At 47.5% G+C, this 16,368-nt stretch overlaps 1 protein-coding gene across 4 annotated transcripts in view; it reads left to right on the plus strand.

The window, feature by feature from the left end:
• Positions 1-16,162, plus strand: part of USP10 (ubiquitin specific peptidase 10) — an 84,773-nt gene extending 68,611 nt beyond the window's left edge. For 2 of the 4 annotated variants that reach the window (XM_035282480.3, XM_008986317.4), the window contains 6 exons: positions 97-196; positions 945-1,122; positions 4,981-5,146; positions 9,589-9,733; positions 12,084-12,149; positions 15,143-16,162. In XM_035282480.3, coding sequence (XP_035138371.1) covers positions 97-196; positions 945-1,122; positions 4,981-5,146; positions 9,589-9,733; positions 12,084-12,149; positions 15,143-15,330 — 843 coding nt within the window. In that variant the 3' untranslated portion in view covers positions 15,331-16,162. Of the gene's footprint in view, positions 1-96; positions 197-944; positions 1,123-4,980; positions 5,147-9,588; positions 9,734-12,083; positions 12,551-15,142 lie in introns of all 4 variants that reach the window. The other 2 variants (XR_013530238.1, XM_035282479.3) reach the window with 2 other exon arrangements.
• Positions 16,163-16,368: the final 206 nt, after the last annotated feature.

Consider the following 16,368-nt stretch of genomic DNA (forward strand, 5'->3'; position numbering starts at 1 on the left):
AGAGGAGGCACGGTTGGACTTTGCACGTACCGTGTATCCTGCGGGCCTTGGACGGTGATCAGTTAACATTAATGGAATTGTATTTGACCTTTTCAGGGTCGACAAGAAGATGCTGAGGAGTATTTAGGCTTCATTCTAAATGGACTCCACGAGGAAATGGTGAACCTAAAGAAGCTTCTCTCACCAAATAATGACAGTAGGTTCTGGTCCCCTGGCCGCAGAGTTGCACTGAGAGTTCATTGTGAACAGATGTTGCATGCTCAGATACCACGTGGTTCCCTGCCCCTCAGATAGTCATTTTCCCTTTCAATAGCATTTATTCCTCGCATAACTTAGCCCACCGAGAAGGTTATATTTAGGTAAATTGCGCTTTATCCTGAATCTCTGCCATTTTCCTTCAACTGGAAATTAGGAAAATGACCAAGCATATAGAAAAGCTGAAAGAATCATTTGATGAATACTTTTACAATTGCTGAGTGAACAGTTTTAAACATGTTTTCTGGCTGTATACACACAATATATATACACTTACTCTATCCATCCATCCATACATACATACACGCACATACCTTTTTCCTGAAGGATTTGAAGTTAAGTCGCAGCTCACAGTGTAGTTCGCCCCAGGTGCGAAAGCATCCCCTGAGGATCCACACCAGCATAACCTCAGGCCCTCGTCTCACTAAGAAAACCAACTCTAACCACATGGTAACCTGGACTCTGCAGAGCGTCTTCACGTTTCCCCAGTTTTCCCAGGAATGTCTTTCGGAGGAATCGATGTGAACCAGGGTCCCGAGAAGTCACGCGTGCTGCAGTTGGCTGGCGTGGCTCTTCGTGGAGAACACACCCTGATTTCGTTTTTAAAACAACAGTTGACAGATCTGTGCATTTTTGTTTTTTGCTGTTCTTATAAATAGTGGCCTAAGCAGATGCTCTCTCCTTTTCAGAACTTAAAATTTCCAATGGCCCCAAAAACCACTCGGTCCGTGAAGAAGAGCAGGAAGAACAAGGGGAAGGAAGTGAGGATGAATGGGAGCAAGTGGGCCCCCGGAATAAGACTTCCGTCACCCGCCAGGCGGATTTTGTTCAGACCCCAATCACCGGCATTTTTGGTGGACACATCAGGTTTATGCTTTTCTAGAATAACTTAGTATTTGCCTTTTCCAGGGTTTTGCCATTTTGGTGAAGGGGGAGGTATGAGGCTTCTCTTGAGACTTCTTGGCCATGATGGTTTGCATCCCTGCTCCCCTGCCTGCCCTTTTCTTGCACTTCCTGATGCCTCCCTTGTCAGGCCCCGTGGCTCATTCTCTCTCTGCTGATGTGTGTCTGTATGGGACAGGGAGCTACTCATTTCTGCTCCATCCAGTTCAACTGCTCACTGCTAGGGAGTAAGAGAAAGCCAGCTAATTGGCTGGACGTGGTAGCTCATGCCTATAACTCCAGCACTTTGGGAAGTTGAGACAGGTGGATCACGTAAGGTCAGGAGTTCAAGACCAGCCTGGCCAGCATGGTGAAACCCCATCTCTACTAAAAATACAAAAATTAACTGGGTGTTTTGGCAGGCACCTGTTATCCCTGCTACTCGGGAGGCTGAGGCAGGAGAATCGCTTGAACCCAGTAGGCCGGGGTTGTGTTGAGCCCACATCGTGCCATGGCACTCCAGCCTGGGTGACAGAGTGAGACAATGTAAAAAAGAAGAAAGATATCGGAGTATATCATCGTGACTTGGCAGTAGGCAAAGGTTTCACAAGATTGGTCATAAAAAAAGCAACAACCATAAGAGAAAAAAATGTATATTAGACTTCATCAGCGTCTACAGTTTGCAACACTTAGGTTGGGTGTGGGGGCTCACGCCTGTAATCCCAGCACTCTGGGAGGCCGAGGTGGGCAGATTACCTCAGGTCAAGAATTTGAGACCAGCCTGGCCAACATGGAGAAACCCTGTCTCTGCTAAAAATACAAAATTAGCCAGGTGGGTGGCACATGCCTGTAATCTACTTGGGAGGCTGAGATAGGAGAATTGCTTGAACCCAGGAGGCGGAGGTTGCAGTGAGCCGAGATCATGCCATTGTACTCCAGCCTGGCAAATGAGAGCGAGACTCGGTCTCAAAAAAAAAAAAAAAAAAAAAATTGCAGCATTTAAAACCGCATCCAGGAGGCAGAGGTTGCAGTGAGCCAAGATTGCACCACTGCACTCCAGCCTGGGTAACAGAGCGAGACTCTGCCTCAAAAAAAAAAAAACCCAGGTAATCGAACCACGTGTTTTGGTAAGAGAAGACGTTAATGTATCTGGAGGAATTTCATTGATGTTAATAAATTGTGTATATTTAAAGTGTACACATGATGTTATGAAGTACAGTAAAATGGTTGCTAGAGTGAAGCAGACGAACGTATTCACCGTCGCAGTCACCCTTGTGTGTGCATGGCAAGAGCAGCTGTAGTGTTACTTAGTTCACAGATTCCCGAGTACAGGGCACTGTGAGTAACTCGTCCGATGCTCCCCGTCAGCTCTCTAGACCCGCTCGCCTGCATATCCACCTTTGACCTGCACCTCCCTTCCCACCCACCACCCCGGGACCATGCTTTTCCCTATCTTATTTTTATTTTTTTAAGATTCTGTGTACAAGTGGCACCATGCAGTATTTTTCTTTCTGTATCTGGCTTATTTAACTTAGTATAATGTCCTCCCGGTTGATTCATGTTGTGGCAGGTGGCACGGTCTTCCTTTTACCGTGGAATAGTATTCTCTTGTGCATGTCTACACACCAGTTTCCTTTCCATCGGTCCGTCCACACACAGGTTGTTTCCCTGTCTTGACTGTTGTGAACTGATTGGAACCAGGTGAGCTAGAGAGTGAAGGGAGGTGTTTTGACACAGACAGACATGTGACTGTCCTGGAGTCTCTGGGCACCTGGCTGTGTGCCAGTTTCGTTTGCCAGCTTTTTGCCCATTCACAAAGTCCTTCGGGAAGTTTTTTCTTTATGTAACTGAGAGCTTTTCAATACCACTGTGATGTGGAATTCAGCAAAACTTGTGCCATCTCCAAGGAGGCTTACTCATCAGCAGTACCGGGAGGGCCTCGTGAGAGCGTGATTTCCCTGCAGAGGCCTTGTGGTGTAGCCTCCCGGGCGGGGATTTTAGTGAGACTCTTAGTCTACTGTTGTCCCAAAGCCTGTGGACCTGAAAGAAACAGCACCCCTTTTAAGGCATCAGAACTCGATTCAGTCTCTCAGTTCTGAGATTGACTCAGCAACTTGGAACAGGTGAATAACAAGAACCTCAGAAACTTGTGCTGACTCCCCCGGGTTCTGGTCCTCTATGGAACTGGATTTAGAAGCCAGCCGAGCGGCCACGGGACCTTGAACAAGTCCCTTCTGTGTTGTGTGCCGTGAGCTGCACTCCACTGGCCCCTTTCTATTCTGGTGCTCTGCAGAGTCCCTGGCAGCTGTGTGGTCAGTTCGTCCCCTGGGAAACGCCCAGCCCCAACTGCTGCCTATGGCTTCTTGGGATGTGTTGTGTTGGCAGGGAGATCCAGGTTGGCGAGCAGCAGGGAGGGGCACAGCAGCCTGGTTTAGGATTGTGGCAACGTCCCCTTTGGGATCGGAGAGAAGGACGAAGGGACAGCTCGAATGGAGGCATGGGGAGCATCGTTTTTGTGCAGAGGTCGAGTATCAGAATGGCAAGGCCACAGAGCGTCGGCAAACCCACACATCCCAAATTTGTCTAAGAGTAACCAGTGGAAAATACCGGCGTCTCCTTTGGAGGACTTGCTGGCTCAGATGGAATGGCTCTGTCACGGCTGCTAGCCACATCCTCGGAGGGGTCTTTGTGTTGAAATTGATTGTTGGTGTTCCTTTTTGAAAAATGCTAAAGCAAAGATAAGGGATTTTTACAACTTAGGAACTTCTTTTCAGCCATTATTAAGCATGATTCTTTATTTGCATCAATTGAAAGGTTTTTCTTCTAAAACTCAGCTTCTTCAGAAGTTTTTCAGTTTCCTCAGAAAGACCTTTCCCTACCTTTGTTGCCCTGTGCCATCTTCCCTAAAATACAGGACCACTGAGTCACGAGGGCCACTTCTTGCTGTCTTCAGTAGCTTTCCTGGGTGGTTTTCTCACGACTGTGTTTGTTTTTGGACCCGAGGGAGCTGTTGTCACTGAAGTCTTCATACTGTAAAGGGGCATGGAAATGCCTAATTAAACCCCGGACAGAAAAGCTTTTAGCGAGGTCTTCACCACCTCTGTTCTGGAAAGCCTGAGTACCTGTCCACACCCATTTCATTCCGTCTAGAAACTAGGTCACCGAGCCTGCAGAAATAGAATCCCCGTTGAACCCCTGGAATGTTCCTTGTGGAGGCTAAATGAGAGATGGGCCCAACACACAACTTTTACTCAGAAAAACTTAGAAAAAGAAATGAAAAACCAGCTAAGAAAACAAGGTCAAGTCGGCACCTTCTTGGACGGGTGGCAGCGTTTTCCCTGGAATGTTAACTCGCTTTTTATTGTACACACCCTGCTCCCCTTCTTCTTTTTGTAAGACATTTTTATAGGGGAAAATGCCATTAAAAATCCTCTGTTTACCTTGAGATTTCCTCTATTTTATTAGAGCAGCCTCTGATACTTGGAGAAAATGGAAAGCATCAGCGCTTTGAGTTCATGGCAGGGCAGTTGCGTTGGTGAACTGGGGCAGTCAATAACAGTGTGGAGAGGAGGTGAAGGAATGTGGGGAGCGGAATATGTTTTCTTCCAGAGCGCTCGAGCTGGGAACGTTTGTCAGCTGGTAGATTTAGTCGTTAGAAACACCAAGGAGGTGCGGTTCAGCAGAATTCCTTCTAAATTCAGGATATATTTGGCTTTTCTCTGTGGTCTTTTGAAAGTGATATTGAATAATCGTATTTTCAGTGTTTACTCCTCTTGGTTAATCTTAAGGGAAAGTGGCAAGGAGTGGTTTCTTAATTTTTTTGTTTTTGCTTTCACTTCTTAGGTCTGTCGTTTACCAGCAGAGTTCAAAAGAATCTGCCACTTTGCAGCCATTTTTCACCTTGCAGCTGGATATCCAGTCTGACAAGATACGCACAGTCCAGGATGCACTGGAGAGCTTGGTGGCAAGAGAATCTGTCCAAGGTTATACCACGAAAACCAAACAAGAGGTATATTCACAGTTGATCTTGAACCTTTCTACGGAGGCGCCCTGGTGTGCTGGAAAGAACACAGTGAGGGGAAATGGGTTTGAGTTCTGCCTCTTAAACCAGTTGCTTAACCATTCGTACTGCAAGTTCTTGTGTTTTTTACAATGAAGTGGTTGAAACGTGATCCCAAGGGCCTCTTCTAGCTCTAGACCATGTCACACAAGGTATGATGTCCTTTCGGATCGTTCATCTGGAGCTGCATTTAATTTTCTCATCGTGATAATCACAGCATCAGCACCACTCTGACAGAGGCTGAAGAGTTTACCTGTGCTCATGATACTCTAGGGTACAGCTTTGATTAGTTAGGATGTCAAAGAGATTCTAAACACATCTGTTTGGCGTTTGACTGGCGATCGTCCAGGTCATTGTAAAATATGATCATTGTTCTGGTGCTTGTTACTCTTCGATTGGATCTGGAAAGGATAACATCTTCGAGTCTTTCAGTCTTCATGAATTTAAGAGTATCAGATTACAGCTTGGTGGAGTCCTTGTCAACTCAGTCGGGAGAGACGGATGACCTGCTGCTCTGTGACAGCTTATAAGTTCCTGGCTGTCCAGATGTGCCAGTTCATGGCTGTTTCTCCTCTGCAGCAGAGAGTATCTTCTCTGTTTATATCTTAGGCTGTGGCAGTGAATTCATGAAAATGCACTGGGGAGATGAATTGCGGGCTAATAATTAGGGCCAGTCCATAGCATTCCATGGAAGTGATATTTGAGTAATGGGCAGTGGCTGGCAGCTGCAAGGTGGATTGAGGTCTGCAGCGTAGAAGACATGTCATCACACTGCGTGACTGGGATGGATCTATCCTTGGCTTGCGTCGTGTACTCTTAAGTCAAAAAGAGCGAAGTAGGGCATAGGGACCCTTAGCACCTCGGGGGTGTCTTGCTTTGCACTGGCCACCCAGGCTCTTGGGCGATCTGCAGAAGTTACGCCTGTTCTTCCACCATATTTGCAGACGCGCATCTCATGGGTGATTTTGTTTAAAAAATAGAAGCAGTAGGAGCCAGAGGCAGGAACTTGGTAGTTGGCTTCTGTGACTAAGCTAAGAAGAGTCTGGTGGTGGAGCTCGTGGAAGGGAGAGGGAACATGGTATTTCTGTTGGGGAGGATGCTGGGTGGCTAACTTGTGCACTGACTGTGGGCGACTCTGTCAGCTTGGCTCGCTTCTGTGGCCTGCACCTCCAGAGGTGGCTCCCTGGCCCCGGCTGCCATTCCACTCTGCTGATGCTGTTTTTGAGGCAGCTCTGGGAGTCTTTGGCTACTCGTCCTGCTGGGGAGGTGGTCGCCCTTTCCCTGGGCTGCCTAGGGAAGACCCTTTTGTGATGTGTCTGTTTTTCTCTTTTGCTTCTGCTGCAATTACAGTTTGGCTTTGCTGGGGTTAGCCTGTAGGGATGGTGGTATGGAGGCAGGGATTGAGGCACAGGCGGTTGTCAGGCTGTTGTTAGAGAGAAGTGAAGAAAGAAGGTTTATTGTAACAGCAGGTTTGGAGGAAGGCTTCAGGAAAGAAGGTGGGCCAGGTGTGGTGGCTCACGCTGTAGTCCCAGCACTTTGGGAGGCTGACACAGGAAGATTGCCTGAGCCCAACAGTTTGAGGCTGCAGTGAGCTCTGATCGCGCCACTGCACTGCATCTGTGTGATAGTGGAACCCCATCTCTAAAACTAACAAAGAAAAAAACGTAAAGGAAAGGGGGCATTTTGGTGGACTCCTGAAGATGAAAGAACGTGGCTAGCTGCGGTGGCTGCACCATTGTTGTAGCAGGTCACCAGGCGAGATCGGGCCCACTTGGAACAGCAGATGTTTGAGGAAGGAAGGTTTTTAGCCTGTACAGAAGTCTTTTTAAAATATCAAGTTTAACTTTATTATGTTTAGGTCAAAAGTATTTTCCTGTGGGAACGTGTGAAGGTTTTGGGGGAAATAGGATTATATGACATGTTTGCTAAATAGAAAATGCCTGCCTTTGTTGGGTGATTAGAAATTAAGCCTCAGTTTGTCTGGAAACACAAAATAGACATTTAATACTTTCAGATTAGCCATTTAGTAAATTGACGGAGTTTTAAAGGTAAAATCACAGATCAGTAAGCACTGAAAAGCATGCTAGGGATAATTCAGTCACCTCTCTTAATTCGCAGGTGAGGACACTAGTCTTACAGTCCTGATCTCTGTGGGTTTTTTTGTTTGTTTGTTTGTTTTTTGAATCCAAGTCTCTCTCTTGCCCAGGCTGGAGTGCAGTGGCACAATCCTGGCTCACCACAACCTCTGCCTCCCAGGTTCAAGCGATTGTCCTGCCTCAGCCTCAGCCTCCTGAGTAGCTGGGATTACAGGCACATGCCACCATGCCAGCTAATTTTTGTATTTTGAATAGAGATAGGGTTTTACCATGTTGGTCAGGCTGGTCTCAAACTCCTGACCTCGTGATCTGCCTGTCTCGGCCTCCCAAAGTGCTGGGATTACAGGGGTGAGCCACCGCACAGCCCCAGTCTCTGCTTTTAACTGTTGAGCTGTGTTCGCACCCTTCATTTGCTCAGAAATGCTTGTTGGCTGTGGAGACACTGGAACGTAAAGACACATGGGAACACGGAGCTGTGTGAGGTGGGTTTTGCTCCTAGGATTTTGGTCTAGTAGAGAAGACAAGCGTGGAAGGGTCTGGAAGGTTAACAGACCCACCAGTGATGACTTAATGCGCTTGCCTAATGCCCTTGAAAATGCCTTCAACTAGACATGTGTATAGTTCTCTGGCAGTGTTTTAATTGTGCTATATAGGCTGCTGTCTTTTGGATTGTTACTTTCAAATACTCGTACAAAAACTACTCTTCAGATGAATACGGGAAGCATCAGAGCGTTTATAAGCACAGAGAACGATAGCTAAAGGGCGTGTTATTTGGAAAGATGCATTTTAGTAAGAAAAAAAAAACCCTGGCTTTATTTAAAAGCAGCCTTCATTAGATCCGTGAAAGTACTTCAGGAACAGATTAAATTGGTGAAACTTGTGGTTAGAATAAATAGCTTTAAAGATTATTTAAAACATCAAACTGGCCTGTAATACCAGCACTTTGGGAGATCAAGGCAAGCAAACTGCTTAAGTCCAGGCGTTCAGGACAAGCTGCGCTCACAGCTGCAGTCCCAGCTGCTCGGGAGGCTGAGGTGGGAGAATCGCTTGAGTCCAGGAAGTCAAGGCTGCAGTGAGTCGCCGTCATGCCACTGCACTCCAGCATGGGTGACCAGACTGAGATCCTGCCTCAAAAAAAAAACAACACACCATCTCATTGAAAAAACATATTGCTATCAGTATTATCAGAGTTGTTTTAAAATGGATCAATACTAGACTGGGTGCGGTGGCCCACACCTGTAATCCCAGCACTTTGGGAGGCCGAGGCCGGCAGATCACCTGAGCTCGGGCGTTTGAGACCATCCTGGCCAACGTGGTGAAGCCCCTTCTCTACTAAAAATACAAAAAATTTAGCCAGGTGTGGTGGAAGGAGCCTGTAATCCCAGCTACTCAGGAGGCTGAGGCAGGGGAATTGCTTGAACCTGGGAGACGGAGGTTGCAGTGAGAACTCCTTTGTGGAAAAAAAAAAAAAAAAAAGCATTTGGGCTTCAGTACATAAATAAAGTGGTACTGAGTTAGCTTTTTATTTTTATGCTAATTCACCAGTAATGCCACAGAGCAAGTTCTTAACTTGGAGTTCGCAGCTGGGCTTCTAGGCCAGTTGTGTTTATAGGAATGTGTGCATTTTTCTTCCTTTTTTTTCCCTTTTTTTCTGAGACAAGATCTCACTCTGTCACCCAGGCTGAAGTACAGTGGCACGATCTGGGCTCACTGCAACCTCTGTTTCTCGGGTTCAAGAGATTCTCTTGCCTGTCTCAGCCTCACAAAGTGCTGGGATTAATAAGCGTGAGCCACCATGCCTGGCTATGTGGTTTTTTTTTTTGGAGCCCGAATCTCACTCTATGGCCCAGGCTGGAGTTCAGCAGTGTGATCTGGGCTCACTGCAACCTCCGCTTTCCGGGTTCAAGCAGTTCTCCCACCTCAGCCTCCCAAGTAGCTGGGATTATAGGCGTGCACCACCACACCCAGCTAATTTTTGTTTTTTATTAGAGACAGGGTTTCACCATGTTGGCCAGGATGGTCTTGAACTCCTCTCCTCAGGTGATTCACCTGCCTCGGCCTCCCAAAGTGCTGGGATTACAGGCATAAGCCGCTGTGCCCGACCGGCCATGTGCATTTTTTTAAGAGGATCGTTGGTAGAGTCTGAGTTTCTGTGGGGCGGGAAAAGCCATGAAGCCCTGCCATAGGACTCTTGGGCCTCAGCTCTCAGAGGACATCTTTGAGCAGAAGGTGGGCGTGACGTCTGCTGTTCAGGTAATACAGGGACAGTGTGTCCTGGTGTGCTTTGTGTCTTAGGTTGAGATAAGTCGAAGAGTGACTCTGGAAAAGCTCCCTCCTGTTCTCGTGCTACACCTGAAACGGTTTGTTTACGAGAAGACTGGTGGATGCCAGAAGCTCATCAAAAATATTGAATATCCTGTGGACTTGGAGATTAGTAAAGGTAATGCATACGTAAGGTTGAGAGCGTTCATGGCGACGCACTCCTGCCAATCAGCTCAGCCCCGTAGCGTTTCTTTGTGATGTCGAGAGAGGACACCCTTGCTGGGCTTGGACTTGTTTTCAGTTTCTTGACTTGTCATAGACCTTAATACTAAAATTCTCGTGAAAATGGCCTGTTAAAAATAGAGGCAAAAATAACTAAACTATATAATCATACTAGATTAGAAAAATAGGAGCTGCTGTCTATCAAAAAGAACGTTTTTCTATGAACATTTACAGATTAATGGTGCACACTTTGCCTCACACCAAGTATTGACAGCCATGTTAACTAGCCGGGCAGTGAAGAAAGAATGATTTCTCACAGGCAGTGAGAGTTCCTTCCAGCGTCTAACTGTAGCAGTGCACAATTAAGACGTGTGGCACCCTCAGGTCGTGGGCTCAGCGGAAGCAGTTTTATCTAAGAGCCCCAGGTTAAAGGTATCTTGCTAAAGGCACAGCTTGAAGAAGACTTTGCTCAAAAGCTTCCGAATTTGTGAAAACATGTGGTACAGCGCTGAGGCGTGATAGGGACTCTGATGAGCTAGAGATGATTCTCAGAATAGCGAGGTGTCTGGGAAGCAAAAACGAGACCCGGGGCATCGCTCCCAACACACTTGGACTGAGTGCTGGTCCCTCCCTGCACGGCACACAGCCCCCTTCCCCCTTCGTTCCGTGTGGGAGGGACTTCAGGCATGCCTTGCTTTAGCGTGCTTCCTCTCTGCCCTGGGGGCGCCCTATTCCCTTCACTTGAAGACTCGGACCCTGTCTCTCCCAGGTTGGCTCACAACGGCTGTGCTTTGTGCTGACGGGCTTGGCTGCTGTGCTGGGTTTAGTGTCCGTCGCTCCTCTCACACTTCCAGCTACTTTATCACCCATCAGCAGATTGCTTTTTTTTTGAGATGGAGTTTTGCTGTTGTTGCTCAGGCTGAAGTTCAGTGGTGCAATCTCGGCTCACCGCACCTTCCACCTCCCGTGTTCAAGCTGGGATTACAGTCATGTGCCACCATGCCTGGCTAATTTTGTATTTTTTAAGTAGACGCAGAGTTTCTCCATGTTGGTCAGGCTGGTCTCGAACTCCTGACCTCAGGTGATCTGCGTGCCTCGGCCTCCCAAAGTGCTGGGATTACTGATGTGAGCTACCATGTCTGGTCAGCAGGTTGCTTTTTAATCTCATTTGAGGACCAGAAACAGGAAGAAAGACACCAGTGAGAATCATGTAACAGATCCTCCTCTCCATTTTACTCTGTCCATTGGGAAACCTAGAATACTGGCCGAGCCAAAGAAGGCACCCCCGACCTCTAATCCTGCATTTTCACTCACCTCCACTTCAGCTGTCTGTGCTCACTTGGATATTTTTCTATAGTTATGTTATTTTAAAATATGTTCTTGCTTGCTCTATGTATTTTTATATCAGCTGCCACCTTCAGTACTTCATCAAAATGTGACATAAACAGGGGCTGAGCACAGTGGCTCATGCCTTTAATCCCAGCACTGTGGGAGGCTAAGGCAGGTAGATTAGCTGAGGTCAGGAGTTCAAGACGAGCCTGGCCAACATGGTGAAACCGTGTCTCTACTATAAACACAAAAATTAGCCGGGTGTGATGGTGTACACCTATAATCCCAGCTACTTGGGAGGCTGAGGCAGGAGACTCGCTTGAACCCAGGAGGTGGAGGTTGCAATGAGCGGAGCCGAGATGGTGCCATTGCACTCCAGCCTGGGCAACAGAGCTGAGACTCTCTCCAAAAAACAGACGTAAATGGAGAGAAGAGGAGCTCACTTAGGTCACTGGGTAGGAAGTCGAGAAGGAACCACTGATGGCGGCCAAGAACAGCGCACCGTTGATGGGCTCCTGCGTCCATGTGAGGGTGCTTCTGCATGCAGTAAGAATGGGGGAGTTCCCACCTCATAGCAGCTTGGTAGACAGGTTCCTGTTTGGAGAAATCACATTACTGTTTGGTAACTCAAGTGTTATGATCCTGACTCACATGCAAAATACTCTAAGTCTTGAATTTTTCGCAGTGGTATTTTGTTTTTAAATCAAAGCTTTTTCCTTTTCCATTTTGTAGAGCACAGGTTCAGCGTGTTGCTCGTGTTTCTTCAGCGGGCTCTTTGTGCATTTTGTGTCCCACGTCACATGGGTCATTCTCCTCCTGAATCAATTTTTATACAACTGAAAAGATAGAGTGTTGCCTTGTTCCTGGTCTGACGGGTGGTTTTACATTCTCTGGGGAGAATGCTGTTAGCCACTTTTGCTGCTGTTGCCCCGAGCCTTTCTAAAAGTGCTACAAGCCGTTGATATTTTGTTTTCCAGAACTGCTTTCTCCAGGGGTTAAAAATAAGAATTTTAAATGCCACAGAACCTATCGGCTCTTTGCAGGTGAGTATATTTGTACAACATGACTTCTTCATTAAAACACTGATGAAAGGGATTATACCTGGGCACGGTATTGCTGAAACACGGCCTGGCATAGAGCAACTGGATGACTCTTCTTAGGTATCCCTGTGGCCTTGTGACTCGGAATCCTGTGAGACTGTGTTTTATCTGAAATTTGATGCGTAGATGATGGATTATCATCTTTTGACTCTCTTTTCTTTTCTCCCTGTGATCACGACCCCTTCTCCACCTGCCAGGCCCCAGATCGGGTGCTCATAGGCACCACACGCTCATGGGTGTCTCCAGCCCTTTCTGCCCCTGCCTAGAAGGAAGGTCTGAGTCTTCAGAATCTCCAGCCAGCCAGTATGCAGCCTGCCTCCTTGGAGTCTGGCACCCAGGCCCCCGTGGGTAGCCAGCAGTTTCTTTGCCTTCTCCCTGCACCTCCTCCCCTGGGGACTCTTGCAGGGGAAGGTCACTGGTCAAGGGCAGGGCCCAGGATTGCCCTTCTCCTGGTCAGGGCCTCAATGTGAGCACACAGCCCCCTGTCCTACTCTGCAACCTGCCATGGCCCAGGAGCTGGGCCTGGGTTGCTCTCCCTGTCCTCCTGAATCCTCATCCCCTAACCCATTGTTTGTTTTTCTTTTGAGATAGAGTTTCGCTCTGTTGGCCTGGCTGGAGTGTAGTGGCACTATCTCAGCTCACTGCAACCTCTGCCTCCTGAGTTCAAGCGACTCTCCTACCTCAGCCTCCCAAGTAGCTGGGACTACAGGCGTGCATCACCATATCTGGCTAAATTTTTTTTTTTTTTTTTTTTGGGCTACTGTTGCCCAGGCTGGAGTGTAGTGGCACAATCTTGGCTCACTGCAACCTCTGCCTCCCGGGTTCAAGCAATTCTGACTCTGCCTCTCAAGCAGTTGGGATTATAGGCACGTGCTACCACACCCGGCTAATGTTTTGTATTTTTAGTAGAGATGGGGTTTCACCCTGTTAGCCAGGCTGGTCTCCATCTCCTGACTTCTAGTGATCCACCCGCCTCAGCCTCCCAAAGTGCTGGAATTACAGGTGTGAGCCACCATGCCTGGCCAATTTTTGTGTTTAATAGAGAGGGTTTTTGCTATACTGGCCAGGCTGGAAGCCCATTCTAATCTTGGAAATGAGGTCATGGGATTGGTTAGAATTTTCTGTACAGTGAGCAGAGGAACACTTTTTAAGCACTGCTATCATTGTGGGACAGGGAGAAGCAGTCTCATGCATGAGTTTTTCAGCCAATTCTCATTGCTCCTGTCAGGCCGGCTTGCTGGGGTGAGTGACATGGATCAGCCCTGGGTAGTTACCTGGGCCGCTACCTTTGAAGCTAGAATGGTGACACGCAGTCCCTCTGGAAATTTTAGAATGGAGATGTTTTGTAGAAAAGACTGAGTGAAAACATCAGGTCCTGCACATCCTACTGACTTGGTTGCTTTGAAACAAAACCCTCAGCCCAGTCAGTTAGGTCTGTGAGGTGAAGATCGAGGACGGACATCTCAAAGTGAACCTGGGGCCCAGGGGACGTGCTGGTGTCCTTTCACAGGATGGCTGTGACTTGGGCAGTACAGGGAAGCTGTGCCCTTGCATTGGCTGTGTCCCTGGCTCTCTGCCATCCGGGCCTCACAGTCTTGCTGGCCCTCTGCTCTTCGGTCTCCCCCAGGGTCCCTGTGCAGAGGGTTTCTTTGTGCAGAGCCCAGGAGTCTGACTGGTGGCTTCTGCCGTAAGCACCATGCTCCAGCCAGCCAAGGTCCCTGGCCGAGAACCGGACTCAGGCCTCCTGCTGTCCTTTAGCCCCTCCAAGTGACAAGCATGACCAGAACCTGGTGAAGTTAGATCTTGTTTTAGTCTGAATTTTCCTGCCAGCAAGTCTTGCACCTCTCCTGGCTCCTGTTCTCTTGTGCCACTGGTGGTGGACACAGCTTAGCGGGCTGCCCTGTCGTCCCTCCTTCAATGCTGCTGGCCTGCCCCTTCCCCAGGCTGGTGTCTGCTGCTGGCCAGGCCATGACCTCTGCCCCGTAGAAGGGGAGGGTGTGTTCCGTGGCTGTCTTCGTGTCTTCGCTCCTCTTCTAACAGAGCTCTCTCTTTTTTTTAGGCCTTTGACTAAGACTTCTTGGCTATAGGATTTTTTTTTTTTAAGTAAATAACAAGCTTTTTTTGTTTTTGTTTTTTCTGTTAAAACATTATTATAGAAAAATGGGTCATTTTTTTAAAGGCAAGTGTGTAACTCCCAGCACCATCTCCACAGCGCCCCACCACAGCTCCGCGCTCAGGCCACTGTGGTCAGCAGCCCCAGCGTTCCTCCTGCTCTGTGGCCCGCGCAGGGGGCTTGTGTCCCACGTCGTTAGGACAGATAGGCCACGGAAGGCCTAGGGAGCTTGTTTTCACATTTAATATGCCATAAACATAGTCCTGCATCAGCAGACATTCTTCATCTAGTCCATGAAAAAACTACTTGTGTTATTTGAAAGTAATTTACTGCTCAGTCATTTCTTCTAGTGGGCATTAAGGTTTTCCATTTGTTCACGTTATAAATGACATTCTAATCTCTGTCCAAGATTCAGTAATCTCTTCAGGACAGTCTAGAAGTAGAGTCAGCCAGATCGAAGGGCCTGAGCCACGTCTGTAGGTCTGCACAGCTGATGGCTGCGTAGGAATGTCCTGGTGAGGTGTGAGACATTCCAAACGTGTCATTAAGATAATACACACACACAGATACAGGCCCACACATACACACGGTGTATCTGTCTGACTTGCCTTTACCTTGCCGTTAGATCAAAGTTTTGATTATGGATTGCTTGCATGCTTGAGTTGAAATAGCACTGGTTTGTGTCATTCCATCTCTCCGTCCCGCCCACTTTGGTAAGGGGTTTTACACGGAAGATGCATGCTTGGAGGGAAGTCGGCAGTCACCTTTTGTGGTGCGTGTGCAGTGCTGTTCTCACTCTGCCGCCTGCTGGGCTCTCTTCCAGTGGTCTACCATCACGGCAACAGCGCGACAGGCGGGCATTACACTACAGACGTCTTCCAGATCGGTCTGAATGGCTGGCTGCGCATCGATGACCAGACAGTCAAGGTGACCAACCAGTACCAGGTGGTGAGACCCACTGCTGAACGCACAGCCTACCTCCTGTATTACCGCCGAGTGGACCTGCTGTAGACCCTCTGTGCGCCGTGTGCCCCATGCCTGCTTCGTAGGACACCAACTCACACTAACTTCCCGCCTCTCTTTAGTGGCTCTTTAGAGAGAAACTCTTTCTCCCTTTTGCGAAAACGGGCTAGAATGCAAAGGAGATGCCTTGGGGTTCGTGCACAGCGTGGTTTATGTTGACCTTTCACTTCCAAATCAGAATCATTTGGTTGAAATAGACCGTCGCTTGATTTTAGAAAATACACAAAATCCCATATTTCTGAAATAGGGCTGATTCCTGAAGAAGGTGGAAGTCGCATTTGATTCCCAGTCTCATTGCTTAGTAGAAGAAATCCTGCACCAGCAACACTTGTAAATTTGTGAAAATGAATTTTATCTTTCCTTAAAACAGAAATTTTTTAATCCATCACACTTTTCTTCCCCTGCCCTTTAGTTTTTGATAAATGAGAAAAATGAGCCAGTTATCAAAGAAGAACTAGTTCTTATTTCAGAAGAAAAATAAACATAAAAAATAAGTTGCTGGTTCCTAACAGGGAAAAATTGTAATAATTGTGCGGAGAGAAACAGCTTATATACACTGATGAGATATTTGGAGTTAAAATGTTAGTCTACGTCGATGGGTGATTGTAACTTTATTGCCATTAAAAGATTTCAAATTGCATTCATGCTTCTGTGTACACGTAATGAAAACGGGCAATTAATGAAGATTGGTCTCTCCTTCACTCCGTTTAATTCTGCTGTCTGCTCCTCCCTAATGCTGCGCCCCTAACTGTACACAGTTTAGTGATACCTAGGAGTATAAAGTTGTCACCCATCAATAAAAATCACAAAGTTGGTTTAAGGTGTGCGTGTTTCTTTGAAAGTGAATGCCTCTTCGGGCAACGAACTCGTGGGGGCCGTGTCTTGACCTCCAGAATTAAAAGGAGCCCTTCGATCAGTGCGACGCGTTTGTGGGCGCTGAACCACCACTCAGGTTATGCTGGCTTCGTATGTTCAAATGTGTTAGCTAGTGATTTGGGTAAATGAAATTTTTGACTCTTGAATTGG

This window comes from Callithrix jacchus, chromosome 20 (assembly GCF_049354715.1).
Source record: "Callithrix jacchus isolate 240 chromosome 20, calJac240_pri, whole genome shotgun sequence".
Classification (NCBI taxonomy): Eukaryota; Metazoa; Chordata; class Mammalia; order Primates; family Cebidae; genus Callithrix; species Callithrix jacchus.